Here is a 23499-nt window from a genome sequence, read left to right as displayed (position 1 = left end):
TGGAGACACGGAGAACCAGAACTGGACACCCACCCTTGGGGTAAGAAAGGTTCTGCACAGCTTTGTAATTAAAATTTTCGAATTTGGCGCCAACACCGGCTCCGTGTTTGGTGGAACGCAACGCCTCCCGGGCGTGCGTTCCACCGCTTTGCGCATGCGTAAAGCCACGAGGAGGACCGCCCGGGAACTCAACGAGCAAGCCACATAAAGAGCAGGACCCTGTCGAGTTCCGTAACGCGAAACCGGAAGCACTGTGCCACTCAGATCCCGCCCGGGGGGAGCTATCGGGCACTAACCTCCGCACCATTCTCCACCAGACCGGGGGAAACCTGTCCGTCCCGTTTGCCGGGACAAGAAGAACTGGTGTGTGTCTCTGGGTTACAGCTTATATGGAGGCAGCAGGCGGAGCACAGCATTTAAATTCTAAAGAAGGGGGAGCTTCTTGTCCGGAATCCTAAGGAACATCCCACTTGTAAGTACTGCCACTATACGAAGGGAAAATATATATATATACCCAAGGTTATTCACTAAAGTGGGAATTCAATATTAATTGAATGTGAATTTCAAATTTAAGGTCAAAATAGACGACCTGGAAAATATTCTTAAAGTCAGCTACACTGTCAGATCGGCTACTCTGGTATTAAACGTAAAATCCACTTTGCTCGCTTTAGTTTATATAAAAAAAAAAAAAAAAAAGAAAGCTGTTACCCACACCATATGGTCACACTGTCTTTAAGCCCACCATTGCTTCAAAGTATCCCAATATTGGTGGATTCTACAATAACCTAAACATTGCACATAAACATGATAACTGCAGTACTTACTACTAAAATGGCTATAAAATGCGCTCTTCAAATCTATAATTACCTGTGGTCACTTCTAGTGGGGTATAAGTTAAGTCACCAATCAAGTACAATATATTTTATTTACTAAATAAAAACAATGTTTAAACCCGTATGTGATTGGGCTAAAATGTCACGGTGTAGAGCATGCTGTCACTGTGCTAAGTGAACCTTACTTATCCAGATTGAATTTCTCTTTTCATTGTAGTATTTATTTATTTTTTTGTATTAATGAACTTTTTGCTTATTTTGTACTTATTTGATAAGCAGTTATTTACACGGGCAGTTTTTTGCTTTGCCATAAGGTATTCTGATTTTCTATGTGATTATTTCTGAGGATTCAATAAACATTCGTTTTTTATTTAATAAAGAGAATATATTTTACTTTATTGATGTGCAGAAAGTCGTATTTAATTTTAGTGTAAAAAACAAAACAAAAACAAAGAAACAAGCAAAAACAAAAAAAGACAAATACAGGATTTAGAAGAACATTTTAGCTGTCTTTATCGATATTACATTGTCTACTGTCTTGAGGAATTTGGATAAATGCGAAGTGGTTCACTGGTTGGACTGAACAGTTAGGTAACAGCGGGAAGTACAATTTTAGCAATAATCAAGATAATTCAGTATTCCTTCTTTACTAATTTAGCTGTATCACTTAAAGTTTTCCGTACAGATTAGATTATTGCCAACTGGCATGGTAATTAAAATGTATACAATGTATATAAACATGAATAAAATGATTTTACCTACCCATTTCTAGGTATTCATAGAATAATCCCAGCTTCCCAACGGGCTGCAAATGGTAATCTTGTTCCCAACGCGGCATAAACCTCTCTGCCCCTGAAGAGCGACAGCGACTGACAAGGTTCTTAACCCACCTGCCAAAAAGCAATTATTTTTTTATTATTTTGCATTTAGAAAACCTTTTTCGAAAGGTCCATATCAAACATTATGCAAAGATATTAAAAAAAAATAAAAATAAAAAAAAGTACAACAAATTTGTTTCACACAGATTTTTAAATCAATATATACAAACATAACATCCAGGGGTGAATTTCTACTGGTCAGGGCCATATTTTCACTCACCAATGGTTAGTGGAAAATTTGACCCTTAATAATAAATATATATATTTGGCATGTTGCTGCACAAAGCTTGCAATGATATAATGGCCATATGATTTTTAATTTAAACAATGTAAGGGGTTCTTGTTTGTGTGTGTTCTCCTCCCTCACAATGTGAGCTGGTAGGTTTCCTGAGTAATCTACAGGCTGCAGTTGGCCTGTCTAACTGTATGGAGTAGCCGGATATTTAGCTTAAAGGATGGAAGCCAAACATTCACTACATAGAGGGCACTGACCCTAGCTCACCAAGTTATTTTCCCAATAAAGTTATCAAGAAAGACTGGACAGTGAAGATAAAAACCTCAATAACTTTAAACTAGGAATTTTAATGGCCATTAGAAATTAGCCAAGCAATCTATATTAAAATTATTCATGAGCCGGGAAAATCATTTTTTCTTTTTATAAAGCAAGACAAATTAGTATGTGGCTTTACATGACTCCAGTGGGCTTCATACAATGCTACAGGTCAAGGTGTAGATCGCTGTAACCCAGCGTTCCATATGGACTTACGGTAGAAGTATTTCCTGTATGTTATTCCAGATCGCTTTGCCACCCATTATAATAGTAAGCTGGGTTGTCAGTTCCAATAGGCAGCCACCTGGATCACACTGAAAAACAAGGATATGTTTTATTTTTCAAACAAGCCTATAATATTATTAATATAAAAATACATAAAAAAAAACCTACATAGATTTAAAAAGAAAGAGAAGACACACAACAGAAATTTTACTAGAGCAACTTACTTCCTCATTACGATATCTGCCAAACCAATAAACTGGATCTCCTGGATAACCTACAAATTTCCCCTTGAAGAAGGCGATGTAGAAACAGGACGAGTAATAATTGACAAACTGGAATAGAAACATCTTTGTCGTCAGACTATTTTCATAGTCCGTCTTTGTCCTTGGGAGCTCTGCAACAAGAGAATAATTAAACACTTAAACTACGTTGACAACTATGCTTTTGTTGTGTTTGAGTCTATAATTAAAATGTCAAGGAGCTAATTTTAACACCATATTAATGGTGTCATAAATATAATTGTCTTGTACAAGACTTCAACCTGCAAAATCAATGCCTCGTTTCAAAAACTGGGAAAGAAAAATAAATTAAACCATTGGGCTGTTACATATAACATTTTTATATTTTTGAGTTAAGCGGTATGTATAGTTCTTTAAAATCACTCAGAGTACTTTAATGTGTACTCTGTTTCATAGAGTCCAGATACATTTCTGTATCATCATTAATACATGCCATTGGCACAAATTTTCCCCCATCTGATGTCTTATACAACTAAGAGTTCAACACCAACCATTGGTGCCTATAACATATCTGGCTCTTGGAATCGGCTATTTATAGATGTTCGGAATCTTTGGCCAATTTACCATTTAATGTCTCACAGCCCAAGACTAATTGGGTTCTGGGACATATCTGACAATCGTTAACAGATCCTCCTCCAAGCAGGAGTAACTCTTTTATACAGAATGTAAGCTCTTTTTGGGCAGAGCACTTTTCACTCAATTGTTCGTTAAGTCATATGTGTTTTAAAAGAATTAAGTGTTTGTCTTGTTTACTTATTGTACAGCGCTGTGGAATATTTGTAATTATAACTTCAAGCTGAAATAAAATATGCAGTACGTGAAAAATATTTATGCATATTTTTAATCCTTTGCAAATACACAATCCCCAGTTCTGTTCCAATGAATATACTGAAACATACTGGACCACTGGTGGGGCTTGGAGACTGGGCTTGGGTACCATTGTTATATACAACAAAGGAAAACCAAACACATCAGGAAAACAAAAACCTAAAGGACTTTTATTGAATAATAAAATAGGTGTGCATCTTTTTTTTATTTTATTTTTTCTAAGATTGAAAAAGCAACTGGAGCAATCACTTAATTTTGTGCTATAGGATAAGGTATATTAAAATTTATTCTGAAAAGAAGAGTACAAAATTACTATATGAAATGAGGAGTAAACATCAAAGTGGTTGCTATTTACAAAAACACAAACATTGGTTATTTATGTAATTTTTTTTCCAAATAGCAATCAGTTGCAGAAATTGCAGAGGGACAAAAATGTGTAGTGTTTATACATCATATTTTTTTTAATCCTTAGGAACAGTTTATAGTATTTTTCAAAGGACCAATAGAACATGTCTAAAATACAGCCTTAAGAATGATCATATATTGCGGTGATGTGCTCCTATGTTTGGGAATTCAGATTTCCAAACTGCCTACAAAATGTAAAATAATGTGTAACGATATGTATATAATTCCACATGTACAGTATCTCACAAAAGTGAGTACACCCCTCACATTTTTGTAATTATGTGATTATATCTTTTCATGTGACAACACTGAAGAAATGACACTGTGCTACAATGTAAAGTAGTCCATGTACAGCCTGTATAACAGTGTAAATTTCCCCTCAAAATAACTCAACACACAGCCATTAATGTCTAAACCGTTGGAAACAAAAGTGAGTATACCCCTGGAAATATCCAAATTGTGCCCAAAGTGTCAATATTTTGTGTGGCCACCATTATTTTCCAGCACTGCCTTAACCCTCATGGGCATGGAGTGCACCAGAGCTTCACAGGTTGCCACTGGAGTGCTCTTCCACTCCTCCATGGTGACATAACAGAGCTGGTGGATGTTAGAGACCTTGCGCACCCCCATCTTCTGTTTGAGGATGCCCCACAGATGCTCAATAGGGTTTAGGTCTGGGGACATGCTTGGCCAGTCCATCACCTTTACCTTCAGCCTCTTTAGCAAGGCCGTGGTCATCTTGGAGATGTGTTTGGGGTCGTTATCATGTTTGAATACTGCCCTGTGGCCCAGTCTCCGAAGGGAGGGGATCATGCTCTGCTTCAGTATGTCACAGTACATGTTGGCATTCATGGTTCCCCCAATGAACTGTTGCTGCCCAGTGCCAGCAGCACTCATGCAGGCCCAGACCATAACACTCCCACCTCCATACTTGACTGTAGGCAAGACACTCTTTTCTTTGTAATCCTCACCTGGTTGCCGCCACACACGCTTGACACCATCTGAACCAAATAAGTTTATCTTGGTCTCATCGGACGACAGGACATGGTTCCAGTAATCCATGTCCTAAGTCTGCTTGTCTTCAGCAAACTGTTTGCGGGCTTTCTTGTGCATCATCTTTAGAAGAGGGTTCCTTCTGGGACGACAGCCATGCAGACCAATTTGATGCAGTGTGCGGCGTATGGTCTGAGCACTGACAGGCTGAGCCCCCACCCCTTCAACCTCTGCAGCAATGCTGGCAGCACTCTTATGTCTATTTCCCAAAGACAACCTCTGGATATGACGCTGAGCAAGCGCACTCAACTTTGGTCGACCATGGCGAAGCCTGTTCTGAGTGCAACCTGTCCTGTGAAACAGCCGTATGGTCTTGCCCACCGTGCTACAGCTCAGTTTCAGGGTCTTGGCAATCTTCTTATAGCCTAGGCCATCTTTATGTAGAGCAACAATTCTTTTTTTCGGATCCTCAGAGAGTTCTTTGCCATGGGGAGCCATGTTGAACTTCCAGTGACCAGTATGAGAGTGTGTGAAAGCGATAACACCAAATTTAACACACCTGAGACCTTATAACACTAACGAGTCACATGACACCAGGGAGGGAAAATGGCTAATTTGGCCCAATTTGAACATCTCCACTTAGGGGTGTACTCATTTTTGTTGCCAACGGTTTAGACATTAATGGCGGTGTGTGGAGTTATTTTAAGGGAACAGCAAATTTCCACTGTTATACAGGCTGGATACTCAGTACTTTACATTGTAGCACAGTGTCATTTCTTCAGTGTTGTCACATGAAAAGATATAATAAAATATTTACAAAAATGTGAGGGGTGTACTCTTTTTTTGTGAGATACTGTATATATTTTGTTGAGAACACAAGTGCTGCCTGGTAAACAACATGACTTTAGTTTTCCCAATCTTTTTTGAGTTTATGAGACCAATATCATTCGTCAAAAATAAGTAAATAAATATAGGTCGTTAACATCAGGTTGGCTATGAAATTTTTTAAAGTGTGCCTATCATGCCAAAATGACATGGGGTCAATTGTAGAGAGTACAATTTAATCTAGAACACTACTACCCCAACTGACATGCTTAGAAGAGAAGTTATTTTTGCACTGTACGTAGGTCAGGGATAGGCAACCTTCCGCACTCCAGAGGTTGTGGACTACATCTGCCATAATGTTCTTACAGTCATGATGTAGACAAAGCATCAGGGGACATGTAGTTCACAATATATAGAGTGTCAAAGGTTGTCGAGCCCTTTGCTAGGTCATTACTGATAAATATTATGGAGTTAAATACTTCTGCATATGCAGCTACTTTGCCCCAAGTGATGCCCTGGCATTTTTAAACTATGCATTTGTGGGGAACATTACCTGCACAACATATAGCCCAGATATATATGTTCCTGAAAGTAACCATGTTTTGTGAATGATGGTTCCACTTTCAAAACAGGGCTGAGAATTCTGAACGATCAGGATATGTGTCACTTCCATTTTAAGTTATGGTTTTCACCATACGGACTCTTGCAACGAAGTTATCAGGTGGAGAAAAAGGGAGTATTTGCAAACGTTAAAACGGTTTACTTTCCCTCTTTTTTGACTTTCACATTAGCAGAAAGATATGACTGAATAACAGAAACTAACGCAGAGTGTTTGAAAGCTTACCGAAGTCCGTGATCATTATGGCCACTTTTTCATAGAGAATGTTGAGGAGCATAATGATTATAAAGCTAATTATAGATGCAGTTACTGTGGTGGCCGTTTGTGGTGTCAGGTACTTCTGGATTGCAACCGGTCCGTTAGTTTGCTTTGGCAGACTGGAAGAAAACACCAGAAAAACAGAAAGTCTGTATACGATAATTCCAACCACAGACGCCACAATCAAAAGGATCTGAAAAAAGAAAGGTAAAATTAGTCAGGTTCTTAAACATTCTAAACTGCAAAATCATATAAAAAGAGCAATGGCCAGATTTTAGAATAATGTCAATCCCCTTCAGCGCACTTCAAGTCTCTCTATTTTATTTATTCTGTACAGACTCCTCGCACATACTACACCACATGCGAATTGCTTCAGTTTAAACACGTGTGGCCATGTGATCCAGTTATCACAAATACAGCTATTTGTATAATATATATAATAACAAACTACTTTCAGGGTTTTAGCGGATAACTTGGTATTGTGGAGAACTGATAAAGTCATTGCAAGTTTTAACTTTGGGTAAAATCTGCTGCTTAGTGATCTGTTCAATTTGGTAAACTGTGACCCAGGACATACCTATATATTCCATAAACTCTTGGTTGACAAATGTTTATGGGATAAAAATTCTCCTGATTAATTGAGCCTCTTCCAGGGGTGGAAGGGGGTCTGTGGGCTGCACACAATTGTTTCTACTGTTCTATTTGCAAATTTATTTTAGTGCACTCTCTTTACAATGGATTAAAAATGGGAATCCCTTCAGTTCTGTCTGCGTCAATATAAAAATGAAAAATCCCTTTTACTAAAAACTGTTGCCCAGTATGCTGATAGGACTTTCTGTGACATAGAGGTGATATTCTTCAAATGTTTTATGAAAGTTCTAAACATGAAAAAAATAAACATTACCCAGAATAAGACAGCACTTGTACAGAATGCGATTCTCAGACATTTTCCAAAGGTTGTGTAAGGCACAAGTTCTTCTTGCTGTAATGAAATGAAAGAAGGCATCACTAAATCTCATGAGCACAGCTTGCACTGAACCCCGATACTTTGTGTCGAGATCTCTCTTGCTGCAACTTTGTCCGCCTACTTACCTGTGTTATAGGATTTATAACCACATGGGTGCATCTTGCTTCATATTCTGGAAGAGGCTGTTCTTCTTGTTCCAAGAACTCCACTGTGTCCCACTCATACTCAAGTTCAGCTTGCCTGCGCTTCCAAAACTCGAGGAACAGGGTCACTGTTTGAGGTACAAAACGTTCCAGACTTCATTACAAACACCAGCTTGGAAGCACACTTGGATAATAAGCCATGTTAGACAGCGGTCAAAGTTTAGTTTATCTCGTGCAAAATTAATAAACATGTTTATATTTTTCATGAACTCCAGGATTTTGCACATCATTTCTGAGATAAGATGTATATAGCCCTGGCTAGAGGGCACTATAGTGTTAAGAATACAGTTTCGTATTCCAATCACTATAGTTTTCCTTTAATACCTGGATCAGGATTGTATAAGAAAACATAAATTGAGAGTCATGCATCTTCATACCATAATGAAAACTTAATAGTCTAATACATCAATTAATTTTTCTATAAAAAATGACGACCTCCTGCTGTCTGAACTCTGGTCAATCGACTTTGACAATCACAAATCCAGAATATGTATTAAGTGATTATTAGAAAACACATTATAAAAACAGGCTGATAACAAAATTACATACCAACGAGTTCAATAAAAAATAATTTATAGGCGTATATTCTCACACAGAAATGGGTACTAATTGGTACTTAAAAGATGGTACGTAAAAAATGAAATGATACTGCCAAAAATAGTGTATGAGATTAAACACTATTAACAGTGACAATGATATAGTGCTGTCTGACCCTGAGAACATGCAGTTATAATTGTAATCCAAGTAATTTTTTTTAGAAGATTTGCAACAAATGTATATTATATAGAACATTCCTCAGTATACTAAATTGTCGGTTCACATTCAGTCAGGTTTAAGTTAATAAGTCCAGTCTTACCCCATATCCCCATGAATACAGCAAACACAAGTGTCCCAAAACTGTCAAATATGCAAAGTTTCTGGAAAAAAAATGTACATATCAATATGTATTTTATTTATCTTGACAACAGCTCCTTATTGAATTAATTGAATAAGTAAAGCGTTCATAAATTAGAATATTAGTCCCAAAAAACATTTAACACCATTATCTACGTTTATTTACTTCACAGGGAGTTGTAATGAGATCACAACAGTTGCAAAATGTCAGTCTCAAACAACAGGCAGACTTAAACACCCTATTTCTGGTTTTCTAGGTTAACTTTAGAAAATGGGTTTCGTGATAAGATGTCAGATGTTTTCCAAAGTGTGAACTTTTTAGGACGACTTAGGCAAAATGCAATAATTCACAAAGTCAGCAAAATTGTCAGTTCTGCTTTTTGCCTAAAAAAATAAAATTATCTTTGAATTAATTTCAAACTCTTGACAATACAAGCGTTCGTGAAGTTAAAAAACCCACAAGGCATCTGTTAGAATATTAACTGAACCAATATTTAACGTTGCGTTTATCAAAATATGCACATTCAGCTTATCAACATTTTACCATAACCTCATTCTTACAGGTCACACCAAAGTACATATTTTTTTTTTAAAGTTTTACCAACCACTATGCGGACTCAAAATTTGCAATTCAATTCTTCGTTGACCACAGTTCATTTTGAGTGACTAAACACTTGTGTAAAAGCTTAGAAATGCATTTTGTAAAAAGAGAAGAACTACTCATTTTTTGGATTCTAAGAAGAACTCTCTCAAAGGGACATTCCAGGTTGAACTTAACCCGTTCTTTTTCATATATTTATAGAGAATGCATTTCCAAAATTAAACCAAAACCATAATAATAATGACACTCAAATATGAAGTTCCTACATAGCTGCAGATTCCAAGGCTTTGCAGCTCCTGCAGTGAGTTGCCAAGCCTAGGAGGCAGCTCAGACAATCATGAGGCTTACTTAACACTCTATGGAAGTAAATAAATACATGCAGAGCAGTTCTTTATGGGTACAACAGAGGAGTCTGGGACAGCTGTAGTATAGTTGTCCGCTTTCTCATACAGAATGCGGACAACTGATCGAACGCTCACAAATGTACAATGCAGCCATTCCAAATAGACTTGAATAAGCAGAGAGACGTGAAGCTCCCTTTCTGACAAGTAACAGTGTAGGAAAGTTCTTATAGCTAAAATGGTACGTGTTTTTAAAAGTTTAAAAATTGCTGCAGTGATACCATTTTCCCAAGAAGACTATTATGAAGCAGGATTACCCCTTTAGGATTCGATTATAAAAAAAAAAATTAACTTTGCTATTTTGACATAGCAATTGTGTAATGGTCAGCTTTGCAAAGAATCCAGCACAACTCTTTTTATAAAGATTATTAGACTGTTCTGTGACATACATTATGGTCAATGCAATAGAAAGTGTTCAGGGTGACATGCCTGCTTGTTGTATTGTATCAAATAAGGAAAGAATGCCTTGAATAGTCTCAGCTCCACGTAAACATTCCATAACTTCACTGAATGCTTCTCACCATGCTCCGGCCTTATATCTTATTGCTATGAATTTATGCTCAACCCGTGACAACTCACAAGGAAAAGTCTTGGAGAATTCAATAAAGTGTAATTTGTGCTTAACGTAACGTAGTCTTTTTCGGACAACCCTTGCTAGACTTTGGCCAATAATTAGAAAGTTGAGATCTCCATCGAGGACATTGCTAGGTTTCAGAAACGCCTGGGGCTGGAGCCTAAAGGAAAACTTGATGACCCAACACTAACGGAAAGGTGGGGATAGATCGTAACATATCAATTTTCTATGTCCCATCCTTTCTACCCATGAACAGTGTGGAAAACATGCGCATGCGGCACAACCAAATGTTTAATGTGATCCTGACATGGTACCTAGTTAGTGTGAGCAGCAATGTTATCTTCCCAAACAGGCCCTGTCACTGGAAGTGTACAAGTCCTCCCCTACGTAGTCTAGAGGAGCACTAAAATACAGATATTTCTCTTTATAATAGGTGGCGGCTCTGAGAAGCAATGTCTGATGGGAAATAAAAATTCAATATCCTACTGCCCCCTCCACCAATGGTAGAGATCCGGAGCTAAAATGCCCCACACCCGGTACTTCAACCCCCCCAAGCTCCACCATATCAATGCCTATGGTCTTTACAATTCTTTACAACTTTTTCTGTAATACTTGGTGGCCTGCTCCTCTCAGTTGGATATTTCGAGATATCACTTATTATTATAATATTATGAAGTTTTTCTCCAGCTTAAAGCTAGGATTTTTAATATTATGCTCATGTATTCACTCTTTTTAACATCTATTTAAATTGATGCAGTTTGGTAAATTCTCGGTATGGATTTAAAAGAAAAGTGGTGTAATTTCAAGAGAAGTGACAGTTCCAATAGTGAAGTAGTATTTCAATAGAAGTGATATTTTGTTCAGAATACTAAGAAGCTATCAATTAGCCACGTTCTTTCAGTTTCCAAGGCGTTTTCCTTCCCTTATGCTCTCTGTATCTGAATAATTACACTCACCCCTTGCTACTTGTCATTATTTATATATTTATGAACTTTTCTTTCTTGTGCCAGATTTCAATGTCGGGAAGCAGCCATTTTGTTCTCCTCTGCCCATGGATTAATTTTAATATTTGATTTAAACACCCTACCTCTCTTTAGAGAAAAAAAAACACTTTGTAAAAACTATGGCATAATTTTAGACACCATTTCACAAATCCCCAATATCTTAAAATGGAACAGTTTTTTTTTAATGTGACGCTCTGGGTTTATTTTCAATGCATTGGCCTAGGTTTTAAAACAAACAAAAAAATGCATATATTTTAATGCACTTGGAAAGGTTTTAATAAAAATATGCATTTTGTTTTTAATTTTCTTCCAATTTATCAATAACCTCCCTCATCACATCAGTTAGCTCTGCAGTGAGGCTGATCCGTCGTCATATTGCCCATCACTAGTTTCCTTGGTCATGGTGGGTAGTGTGTAACTGAACCACTGTGCACCTCCCCCTCCCAAAAAATTTTTTTAGCAAAAAAATATAGAATATTGTGAAATAGTTAATTTGCCCAAACGTTGATTTTCAGTTCCTTACAATATGATGTTAAGTGCAGAAGAATAATAGAATGACAGATTTCATGTCCCTGGCATATTTTAATGGGCAGAAAGCAAAATATATGGCTGGAACAGTGTTAATACGTTTACAACTAAGCCTATGACAATTCCTCAGATCATTTATGATGAACCTTGGCACAACACATGCTTGGGAACTACATTTACTATTGCCTTGGGCTTGAAGTTGTCTTAGCATTATGGAAGATACATTTCTCAAACAGCTGGCATACCAAGGTCAATAATCAGTGTTCTACATGGATTCAATCAAATGTTAAATTATCTAAAAATTAAAGTCAGGAAATGCCACCAGCAGCTGGTATTACTTAACTTCATTTCTATAGCAAACAAGCATTTAAGACAACGGGATCTTAAACGAGCCCTCTCGGCACCATAACCACTACAGGTCCTTGAAGTGGTGCAGACTTGCACGTGGATTATTTTATTGCAGCCAAGCGATCACCTCTGTTGGTCATGAGATCTTTAACTCAATTTGTTTGGAGTATTTTGTGGCCTGTTATTGCTACCGTTAATTAACCAAAAAGAGGTCACCAGGAATAATCTTTAATCTTTTCAAATAGTGTTTATTGTAAAATGTTTCAAAAATTTCAAACATAAAAATAGAGAGAGAGAGAAAAAAAGGAAGTGGAAATAACAATAAAACAATATAAAAGGGAACATGGAAAGGGGAAATCCATCCAAAAATATACTTGCTCTTTTTGAAGAAAAAAAAACGGAGAATATCAACATATTAAATATAAACATATGAAAATAATTTAACGTCTAGCAGCAGTTAGTCAATGGCGTGGCTGAAAATCTTAACAAGTGTTTTTTCACATTATCTTCCCATACATTTCAGTGGTACTTGAGTTGATCTAATAGAGAAGAAGGTTTCCTAGAGTAATTTCATACCTTTTGTTTTCCAATATTAAGTATAGAACCCCTTTATTAGAAGGGATAGTGCTTTTTTCGCAGTAGCGAGAAATATAAGATGTAGCAGCTATTGGGATATGTCAATTATAATTTTTTTTTTTTGTCAATCTTTCTTTTATTGAGGCATAGGGTTATGGTGATACAGAATAAAGAGAGGGAGACTTGCAGGGGTTACACAGGCTAATATCATCATATCAAGTTACAAAATCTCCAAGAGTTATCCGCCTCATTTTATATTTTTTTAAACAAGCTTAAAACAAACATGTGTGTTATAATGTATTTCTCGGTTATCCTGCTTAATTAACGTGGCGTTGATACATCAATACATATATTGTGTAGAAACAGTCGTTCGGTGAAGACGATTTTAAGCAAGCTAGAAATAGATGCAATACAGCAAATCAAAGCTTTACATACAAGAGTATTATCATGTGGAGCATCTAAAGTAAGTGATTCAGGCTAAAACTGAGCCGTGGAGGCCCAGTTAGTGACAAGTTAAACTGAGACCACAGGATTATGACAGTCGTATAGTTTAGTTATGCTAACAGATAACAGGTAGGCCAGTATATCGCACAAGATGCTACTTAGTGTCTCGCGCAGCTAAGCCTAGGTATGATGTTTAACGGCCTATGGCAGCCAGACCGGGATAGAGGGTTTACACTGGTTTCAGCAGCCTATTAGCAAGTCGGTTCGCCAGTAGGGGTACCGCTCTAGTGGCCTATGGTTTTTGCACCGTATGTTGGCAAGTGACATTAGGATGTATGTGGGTTAGGAGCCTAACAGAATACACCCGCATAGTCGCATTAGTGTGAGCAACAAGCAGCTAAAAAATATCGCTGGGCAGGACTGGTTAAAGGGTATACATGAGACATTGGACATATAGAGGAGACATATATTACATCGCTGAAATATAGGGCAGCATGCATGGTGACTGCCTGGAAAAATAGTGTCCCTTCTGTTACTGCATATTGTCCAGTGGAATATGCCTGCTGTGCTCCGGGGTGTATGGGTTCTGTCCGTTGAACCATGGGTCAAGTGTGGTCAGGCTGTCAGGTAGTCCAAAGCAGCCCATAGATAGGTTCCTGTATGCGGTATCCGGGTTGTGTGGCCCAGAGCATGGGTAAGCTTGTAGGGAGTCCATATGTGGTGGTCGGTGTGTCCGGTCGTCTCGGTTATATCTCGCGCCGGGTGCGCCGTGTAGGATTTCCCGGCGTTGTGACATTGCCAGCACCATGGGTCACCAGCCTTCGGCCTGGGGCCTTCGTAGGCGCTCGCGCCCTTGCGCCATTGATCCCATCAACAGGATCGTGGGCCCCGGGTTCCGGTCTGTCCCCGGGGGATATGGCAGGCTGTAGAGGGGATCCTCTTGGTGAGCGCCCAGCCCAGAAGAGGGGTGTGTGGTCCCACAGGTAGCTCCGTTTCCAGGAGTAGAGTGATGTGATGCGTGTCGGTGAGTTACCGGATTTAGATGTTGCTGTACGGTATATGTCACCACAGGTTTGCAGCTTTGTATTCCATGCTGGGTCCTGTCTGCAGTCTGCCTCAGGGTCTGCCGGTCTGGCCTCGCACACGTGGCCGCCGCCATTTTGACTGCGGATCTCAGGCCTTCTTGGTGGGTAAGTAGAGCCTCCGAGTGTGGTCATAAGGCTTGGACCGGGATCACCCCCCCGGTCCGGTGGGGGGGGAACAGGGCCGGACCTGCCGATGTGCTGTGCGCTTGATCGGCTCCGTCGGGCAGGATAGCGAGGTGGCGGCCGTCCACCTCACTCACCGCCAGGTCGGGTCCCGCTTGGTGCTGCAGGGATCCCGCCTCCGGGGGACTGGAACTCCAAGAGCGAGCCTCACCCCGACTTCGGTAGTCCGCATACAAGGTAGATGGTCGCTGGGTGCCCCATAAATCGCGGGTTGTAGCGTGTATATCACTCGGTCTGCAGGAGCTGCTCTTCCCTGCGACCGCTCGGCTCGGCGGCCCGGCCCCGCCCCATGTCAATTATAATTTTATCAACGTTGTTAGTGGTTTCTGGAAGTTGTTTGAACAAACCTAGTTCTGATGTGAATGCAGCAATAGATGGTACCACCATAAATGTGACACAGAACCTAAATTACCACATTCCCGCCAACATATGTTTGAAACAGCTCTATTCATTCTATGGATCCTATAGGCAATGTTATAATGGTTTTCCAAATGGTTAGCGCTTTGTGTTACACTCTTCCAGACAGTGAGAAAATTAAACCAATCCTGTAGTTCATATTGCATCCCTAAATCTTTTTTCCCAAGCCAACATATATTCTAATTTTTAAATATGGCCTAGAAGTGATATGGGAGTAACAGATGTAGTGGTACGTCGATTTGGATCGAAGAGATATCTTTTTTTTCTAAGTTAGAAATCTCTAACGCTTTAAATCCTCGATCCAAATCAGGTACATTAGAACACTCCTGTAGTTTATTAGAAACCAAATTACATTCAGGGAGAAAAGAATCATCCAAGTTAAATTTTGTCTTTAATTTACCGAATGACTTGAGGGATTTGCCAAAAAAAGAAAACATTGAAATCATGTATACAGAGAGCGTGCCAATAATTTAACTCAAACTGTGATATTGTAAAATAGAGAAATGCATTGCTCTTAACCAACTAGAGGATGGTCATTTAAGAAGTTTGAAAATTCTATTCCACGCCTTGAGGTTAATCTTGTTGTAGGGGACATCTCATAAATTCTAGGATGATTGAATAAGGGGAACCATAATAGCTCTTTAATGGAGTTATCCATCTCGATCTCCAGCTATCTCGGTCTACTAGTATCTAAGTGAAACTTAAAGGCAGAAGCTGCATTAGTAGCATATACATCTATATAGCTCCCGGAGCCTGAAATTGAGTTTTCCTAAGTGCTCTAATTTTCATAAAATATATAATGAAAAGTAGGGACTACTTTTCCTTATGCATAACAGTTACGTTGACAAAACACAACAACGGGTGGAGTTTATGCAATAATGTTTCAGTTGCTAAATTTACCCGCAATTCATTAGTAAACTCAATCCCAAAGAAGGGCAAACAGCAGACATCATGGGCAGAGAAGAACACAATGGCTGCTCCCAGACACGGAAATCTGGCACAAGAAATAAAAGATTATAAATATATAAAGACCACTGGCAAGGGGAATTGTAATCATTTAGATACAGAGAGCATAAGGAAAGGAAAACTGAAAAAAGTGGCTGATTGATTGCTTCAGAGTATTATGAAGAAAGAACACTTCTATTGAAATGTTACTTCATTATGGGAATTGCCACTTCTCTTGAAATTGCAATACTTCTCTTTTCAATCCAGCTCAGTCTAGACACACATTTCACGGAATAAGGAAAAAAAAAAAACCAAACAAACATAAAAACATAACATCAGACCTTATAAGCCCCTATTTGTTAAATGGAGTGAATAAATGAGCATAATATAAAAAAAAAATCCCAGGGCAGGAGATATCAGTTTTGAGCTGGAGAAAGACTTCATAACATAATAATAATAATAATAATAATAATAATAGAGTGATATCTTGAAATGCCCAGCTGAGAGGAGTAGGACGCGAGCATTAAAGAAAGTTGTAAAGAATTGTGAAGACCATAGGCATTACTAGGGTGGAGCTTTGGGGGTTGAAGTCCCAGATTTCAGCCCTGAATCACTACCATTGGCGGAGGGGGCAGGAGAATTTTCAGTTTTTTATTTTAGTTATAATTCCCCATCAGGCATTGCTTCTCAAAGCAGCCACCTATTACAAAGAGAAAGATCAGTAGTTTGATGCTCCTCTAGGCTCCTTAAGGGGAGGTCTTGTACACTCCCAGTGGCAGGGCTTGTTGGGAGACATAACGTTGCTGCACACGCTATTAGCTAGGTAGCATGACAAGATCACAATAAATCAGAGCAGACCGAAAGAAACATTGTGGCACAACAAGAGCCAGGAACGCTCTGAGCCAACGGGGATCTCAAACTTCAGGATGTACAGCAGGTGGCAATCAAGTGAAGCCCAACCAGCTGAATGCACTCCAGGTACACGACAGAAAAACTCAGAGGACACCAAGAATGATATACAGCCTTTGAACTGTACTATTCTCACATGTTAATTTAGGTTTACTTCAAGTGAATCGTTGCCATAGGAGACAGAGTAAACATAAATATCTTGCTCATATCACCTTCAGTTCTCATGTTCTCTATAAACAGACAGAATAAAATTCATGGCTAAATCTGTCTTATAAGTCTCAACACTGCTATTACTAAGCTCAGAGTTAAAATGGGTTAAAATGAGTTCCTGGACAAAGGCAGGGGCGGACTGAGAGCCTTTGGGGCCCCCGGGCAAAATTAGATCCCAGGCCCTTTGAATGCACAAATATATGTGCATTAAATAAATGTTAAAGGATCACTATAGTGTCAGGAAAACAAAGCGGTTTTCCTGACACTATAGTGCCCTAAGGGTGCCCCCACCCTCAGGGTCCCCCTCACGTGGCTAGTCACATCCTCCCTCTCTCTGTTACTAGTCACCCCCTCCCTCACTCTGTCACTAGAGTGAGGGGGTGACTAGTGACAGAGTGAGGGAGGGAGGGGGTGACACAGTGACAGAGGGAGGGATAGGGTGACTAGTGACAGAGGGAGGGGTGGGGTGACTAGTGACAGAGGGAGGGAGGGGTGACTAATGACAGAGGGAGGGGGTAACACAATTACAGAGGGAGGGGGTGACACAATGACAGAGGGAGGGAGGGGGTGACACAGGGAGGGGTGACTAGTGACACAGTGACAGAGGGAGGGTGGGGGTGACACAGGGAGTGATTAGTGACACAGTGACGGAGGGAGGGGTGACTAGTGGCAGTGAGGGAGGTGGTGACACAGTGACGGTTGACTAGTGACAGAGGGAGGGGGTGACTAGTGACAGAGGGAGGGGTGACAGAGAGAAGGGGTGACTAGTTACAGAGGGAGGGGGTGACTAGTGACAGAGGGAGGGGTGACTAGTGATAGAGGGAAGGGGTGACTAGTGACAGAGGGAGGGAGGGGTGACAGTGACAGAGAGAGGGGGTGACTAGTGACAGAGGGAGGGCTGACTAGTGACAGAGGGAGGGGTGACTAGTGAGAGAGGGAGGGGTGACTAGTGAGAGAGGGAGGGTGGGGGTGACACAGTGACAGAGGGAGGGGGTGACAGACACATTGACAGAGGGAGGGGGTGACAGTGGGAGGGGGGTGACACATTGACAGAGGGAGGGGGTGACAGTGACAAAGAGAGGTTGGTGACAGTGACAGAGGGAGGGGCGTGACAGAGGGAGGGGGTGACACAGTGACAGAGGGAGGGAGGGGTGACTAGTGACAGAGGGAGGGGGTGACTAGTGACAGAGAAAGGGGGTGAGTAGTGACAGAGTGGGGGGTGACTAGTGATAGAGGGAGGGAGGGGTGACAGTGACAGAGAGAGGGGGTGACAGTATCTTCCCAAACAGGCCCTGTCACTGGAAGTGTACAAGTCCTCCCCTACGTAGTCTAGAGGAGCACTAAAATACAGATATTTCTCTTTATAATAGGTGGCGGCTCTGAGAAGCAATGTCTGATGGGAAATAAAAATGTAATATCCTACTGCCCCCTCCACCAATGGTAGAGATCCGGAGCTAAAATGCCCCACACCCGGTACTTCAACCCCCCCAAGCTCCACCATATCAATGCCTATGGTCTTTACAATTCTTTACAACTTTTTCTGTAATACTTGGTGGCCTGCTCCTCTCAGTTGGATATTTCGAGATATCACTTATTATTATAATATTATGAAGTTTTTCTCCAGCTTAAAGCTAGGATTTTTAATATTATGCTCATGTATTCACTCTTTTTAACATCTATTTAAATTGATGCAGTTTGGTAAATTCTCGGTATGGATTTAAAAGAAAAGTGGTGTAATTTCAAGAGAAGTGACAGTTCCAATAGTGAAGTAGTATTTCAATAGAAGTGATATTTTGTTCAGAATACTAAGAAGCTATCAATTAGCCACGTTCTTTCAGTTTCCAAGGCGTTTCCTTCCCTTATGCTCTCTGTATCTGAATAATTACACTCACCCCTTGCTACTTGTCATTATTTATATATTTATGAACTTTTCTTTCTTGTGCCAGATTTCAATGTCGGGAAGCAGCCATTTTGTTCTCCTCTGCCCATGGATTAATTTTAATATTTGATTTAAACACCCTACCTCTCTTTAGAGAAAAAAAAAACACTTTGTAAAAACTATGGCATAATTTTAGACACCATTTCACAAATCCCCAATATCTTAAAATGGAACAGTTTTTTTTTAATGTGACGCTCTGGGTTTATTTTCAATGCATTGGTCTAGGTTTTAAAACAAACAAAAAAATGCATATATTTTAATGCACTTGGAAAGGTTTTAATAAAAATATGCATTTTGTTTTTAATTTTCTTCCAATTTATCAATAACCTCCCTCATCACATCAGTTAGCTCTGCAGTGAGGCTGATCCGTCGTCATATTGCCCATCACTAGTTTCCTTGGTCATGGTGGGTAGTGTGTAACTAAACCCACTGTGCACCTCCCCCTCCCAAAAAAATTTTTTAGCAAAAAAATATAGAATATTGTGAAATAGTTAATTTGCCCAAACGTTGATTTTCAGTTCCTTACAATATGATGTTAAGTGCAGAAGAATAATAGAATGACAGATTTCATGTCCCTGGCATATTTTAATGGGCAGAAAGCAAAATATATGGCTGGAACAGTGTTAATAAGTTTACAACTAAGCCTATGACAATTCCTCAGATCATTTATGATGAACCTTGGCACAACACATGCTTGGGAACTACATTTACTATTGCCTTGGGCTTGAAGTTGTCTTAGCATTATGGAAGATACATTTCTCAAACAGCTGGCATACCAAGGTCAATAATCAGTGTTCTACATGGATTCAATCAAATGTTAAATTATCTAAAAATTAAAGTCAGGAAATGCCACCAGCAGCTGGTATTACTTAACTTCATTTCTATAGCAAACAAGCATTTAAGACAACGGGATCTTAAACGAGCCCTCTCGGCACCATAACCACTACAGGTCCTTGAAGTGGTGCAGACTTGCACGTGGATTATTTTATTGCAGCCAAGCGATCACCTCTGTTGGTCATGAGATCTTTAACTCAATTTGTTTGGAGTATTTTGTGGCCTGTTATTGCTACCGTTAATTAACCAAAAAGAGGTCACCAGGAATAATCTTTAATCTTTTCAAATAGTGTTTATTGTAAAATGTTTCAAAAATTTCAAACATAAAAATAGAGAGAGAGAGAAAAAAAGGAAGTGGAAATAACAATAAAACAATATAAAAGGGAACATGGAAAGGGGAAATCCATCCAAAAATATACTTGCTCTTTTTGAAGAAAAAAAAGACGGAGAATATCAACATATTAAATATAAACATATGAAAATAATTTAACGTCTAGCAGCAGTTAGTCAATGGCGTGGCTGAAAATCTTAACAAGTGTTTTTTCACATTATCTTCCCATACATTTCAGTGGTACTTGAGTTGATCTAATAGAGAAGAAGGTTTCCTAGAGTAATTTCATACCTTTTGTTTTCCAATATTAAGTATAGAACCCCTTTATTAGAAGGGATAGTGCTTTTTTCGCAGTAGCGAGAAATATAAGATGTAGCAGCTATTGGGATATGTCAATTATAATTTTATCAACGTTGTTAGTGGTTTCTGGAAGTTGTTTGAACAAACCTAGTTCTGATGTGAATGCAGCAATAGATGGTACCACCATAAATGTGACACAGAACCTAAATTACCACATTCCCGCCAACATATGTTTGAAACAGCTCTATTCATTCTATGGATCCTATAGGCAATGTTATAATGGTTTTCCAAATGGTTAGCGCTTTGTGTTACACTCTTCCAGACAGTGAGAAAATTAAACCAATCCTGTAGTTCATATTGCATCCCTAAATCTTTTTTCCCAAGCCAACATATATTCTAATTTTTAAATATGGCCTAGAAGTGATATGGGAGTAACAGATGTAGTGGTACGTCGATTTGGATCGAAGAGATATCTTTTTTTTCTAAGTTAGAAATCTCTAACGCTTTAAATCCTCGATCCAAATCAGGTACATTAGAACACTCCTGTAGTTTATTAGAAACCAAATTACATTCAGGGAGAAAAGAATCATCCAAGTTAAATTTTGTCTTTAATTTACCGAATGACTTGAGGGATTTACCAAAAAAAGAAAACATTGAAATCATGTATACAGAGAGCGTGCCAATAATTTAACTCAAACTGTGATATGTGATATTGTAAAATAGAGAAATGCATTGCTCTTAACCAACTAGAGGACGGTCATTTAAGAAGTTTGAAAATTCTATTCCACGCCTTGAGGTTAATCTTGTTGTCGGGGACATCTCTTAAATTCTAGGATGATTGAATAAGGGGAACCATAATAGCTCTTTTGACATAGCAATTGTGTAATGGTCAGCTTTGCAAAGAATCCAGCACAACTCTTTTTATAAAGATTATTAGACTGTTCTGTGACATACATTATGGTCAATGCAATAGAAAGTGTTCAGGGTGACATGCCTGCTTGTTGTATTGTATCAAATAAGGAAAGAATGCCTTGAATAGTCTCAGCTCCACGTAAACATTCCATAACTTCACTGAATGCTTCTCACCATGCTCCGGCCTTATATCTTATTGCTATGAATTTATGCTCAACCCGTGACAACTCACAAGGAAAAGTCTTGGAGAATTCAATAAAGTGTAATTTGTGCTTAACGTAACGTAGTCTTTTTCGGACAACCCTTGCTAGACTTTGGCCAATAATTAGAAAGTTGAGATCTCCATCGAGGACATTGCTAGGTTTCAGAAACGCCTGGGGCTGGAGCCTAAAGGAAAACTTGATGACCCAACACTAACGGAAAGGTGGGGATAGATCATAACATATCAACTTTCTATGTCCCATCCTTTCTACCCATGAACAGTGTGGAAAACATGCGCATGCGGCACAACCAAATGTTTAATGTGATCCTGACATGGTACCTAGTTAGTGTGAGCAGCAATGTTATCTTCCCAAACAGGCCCTGTCACTGGAAGTGTACAAGTCCTCCCATACGTAGTCTAGAGGAGCACTAAAATACAGATATTTCTCTTTATAATAGGTGGCGGCTCTGAGAAGCAATGTCTGATGGGAAATAAAAATTCAATATCCTACTGCCCCCTCCACCAATGGTAGAGATCCGGAGCTAAAATGCCCCACACCCGGTACTTCAACCCCCCCAAGCTCCACCATATCAATGCCTATGGTCTTTACAATTCTTTACAACTTTTTCTGTAATACTTGGTGGCCTGCTCCTCTCAGTTGGATATTTCGAGATATCACTTATTATTATAATATCATGAAGTTTTTCTCCAGCTTAAAGCTAGGATTTTTAATATTATGCTCATGTATTCACTCTTTTTAACATCTATTTAAATTGATGCAGTTTGGTAAATTCTCGGTATGGATTTAAAAGAAAAGTGGTGTAATTTCAAGAGAAGTGACAGTTCCAATAGTGAAGTAGTATTTCAATAGAAGTGATATTTTGTTCAGAATACTAAGAAGCTATCAATTAGCCACGTTCTTTCAGTTTCCAAGGCGTTTTACTTCCCTTATGCTCTCTGTATCTGAATAATTACACTCACCCCTTGCTACTTGTCATTATTTATATATTTATGAACTTTTATTTCTTGTGCCAGATTTCAATGTCGGGAAGCAACCATTTTGTTCTCCTCTGCCCATGGATTAATTTTAATATTTGATTTAAACACCCTACCTCTCTTTAGAGAAAAAAAAAACACTTTGTAAAAACTATGGCATAATTTTAGACACCATTTCACAAATCCCCAATATCTTAAAATGGAACAGTTTTTTTAATGTGACGCTCTGGGTTTATTTTCAATGCATTGGTCTAGGTTTTAAAACAAACAAAAAAATGCATATATTTTAATGCACTTGGAAAGGTTTTAATAAAAATATGCATTTTGTTTTTAACTTTCTTCCAATTTATCAATAACCTCCCTCATCACATCAGTTAGCTCTGCAGTGAGGCTGATCCGTCGTCATATTGCCCATCACTAGTTTCCTTGGTCATGGTGGGTAGTGTGTAACTGAACCCACTGTGCACCTCCCCCTCCCAAAAAAATTTTTTAGCAAAAAAATATAGAATATTGTGAAATAGTTAATTTGCCCAAACGTTGATTTTCAGTTCCTTACAATATGATGTTAAGTGCAGAAGAATAATAGAATGACAGATTTCATGTCCCTGGCATATTTTAATGGGCAGAAAGCAAAATATATGGCTGGAACAGTGTTAATAAGTTTACAACTAAGCCTATGACAATTCCTCAGATCATTTATGATGAACCTTGGCACAACACATGCTTGGGAACTACATTTACTATTGCCTTGGGCTTGAAGTTGTCTTAGCATTATGGAAGATACATTTCTCAAACAGCTGGCATACCAAGGTCAATAATCAGTGTTCTACATGGATTCAATCAAATGTTAAATTATCTAAAAATTTAAGTCAGGAAATGCCACCAGCAGCTGGTATTACTTAAATTCATTTCTATAGCAAACAAGCATTTAAGACAACGGGATCTTAAACGAGCCCTCTCGGCACCATAACCACTACAGGTCC

General features: G+C 39.0%; 1 protein-coding gene across 1 annotated transcript in view; it reads right to left on the bottom strand.

Annotated features, from left to right (window-relative positions):
- The window catches only part of ANO6 (anoctamin 6), a 116685-nt gene that overhangs the window by 15251 nt on the left and 77935 nt on the right, over positions 1 to 23499 (bottom strand). The window contains exons 10-16 of the mRNA XM_063446946.1: positions 8740 to 8800; positions 7806 to 7951; positions 7618 to 7695; positions 6681 to 6906; positions 2711 to 2880; positions 2478 to 2575; positions 1596 to 1723 (exon numbers count right to left, since the gene is read on the bottom strand). Of these exons, the coding sequence (XP_063303016.1) occupies positions 1596 to 1723; positions 2478 to 2575; positions 2711 to 2880; positions 6681 to 6906; positions 7618 to 7695; positions 7806 to 7951; positions 8740 to 8800 (907 nt within the window). The remainder of the gene's footprint in view (positions 1 to 1595; positions 1724 to 2477; positions 2576 to 2710; positions 2881 to 6680; positions 6907 to 7617; positions 7696 to 7805; positions 7952 to 8739; positions 8801 to 23499) is intronic.

The sequence above is a fragment of the Pelobates fuscus genome, chromosome 3 (genome assembly GCF_036172605.1).
Source record: "Pelobates fuscus isolate aPelFus1 chromosome 3, aPelFus1.pri, whole genome shotgun sequence".
Classification (NCBI taxonomy): domain Eukaryota; kingdom Metazoa; phylum Chordata; class Amphibia; order Anura; family Pelobatidae; genus Pelobates; species Pelobates fuscus.
Note: the sequence above shows the minus strand (reverse complement) of the source record. Positions and strands in the feature narration are given on the sequence as shown.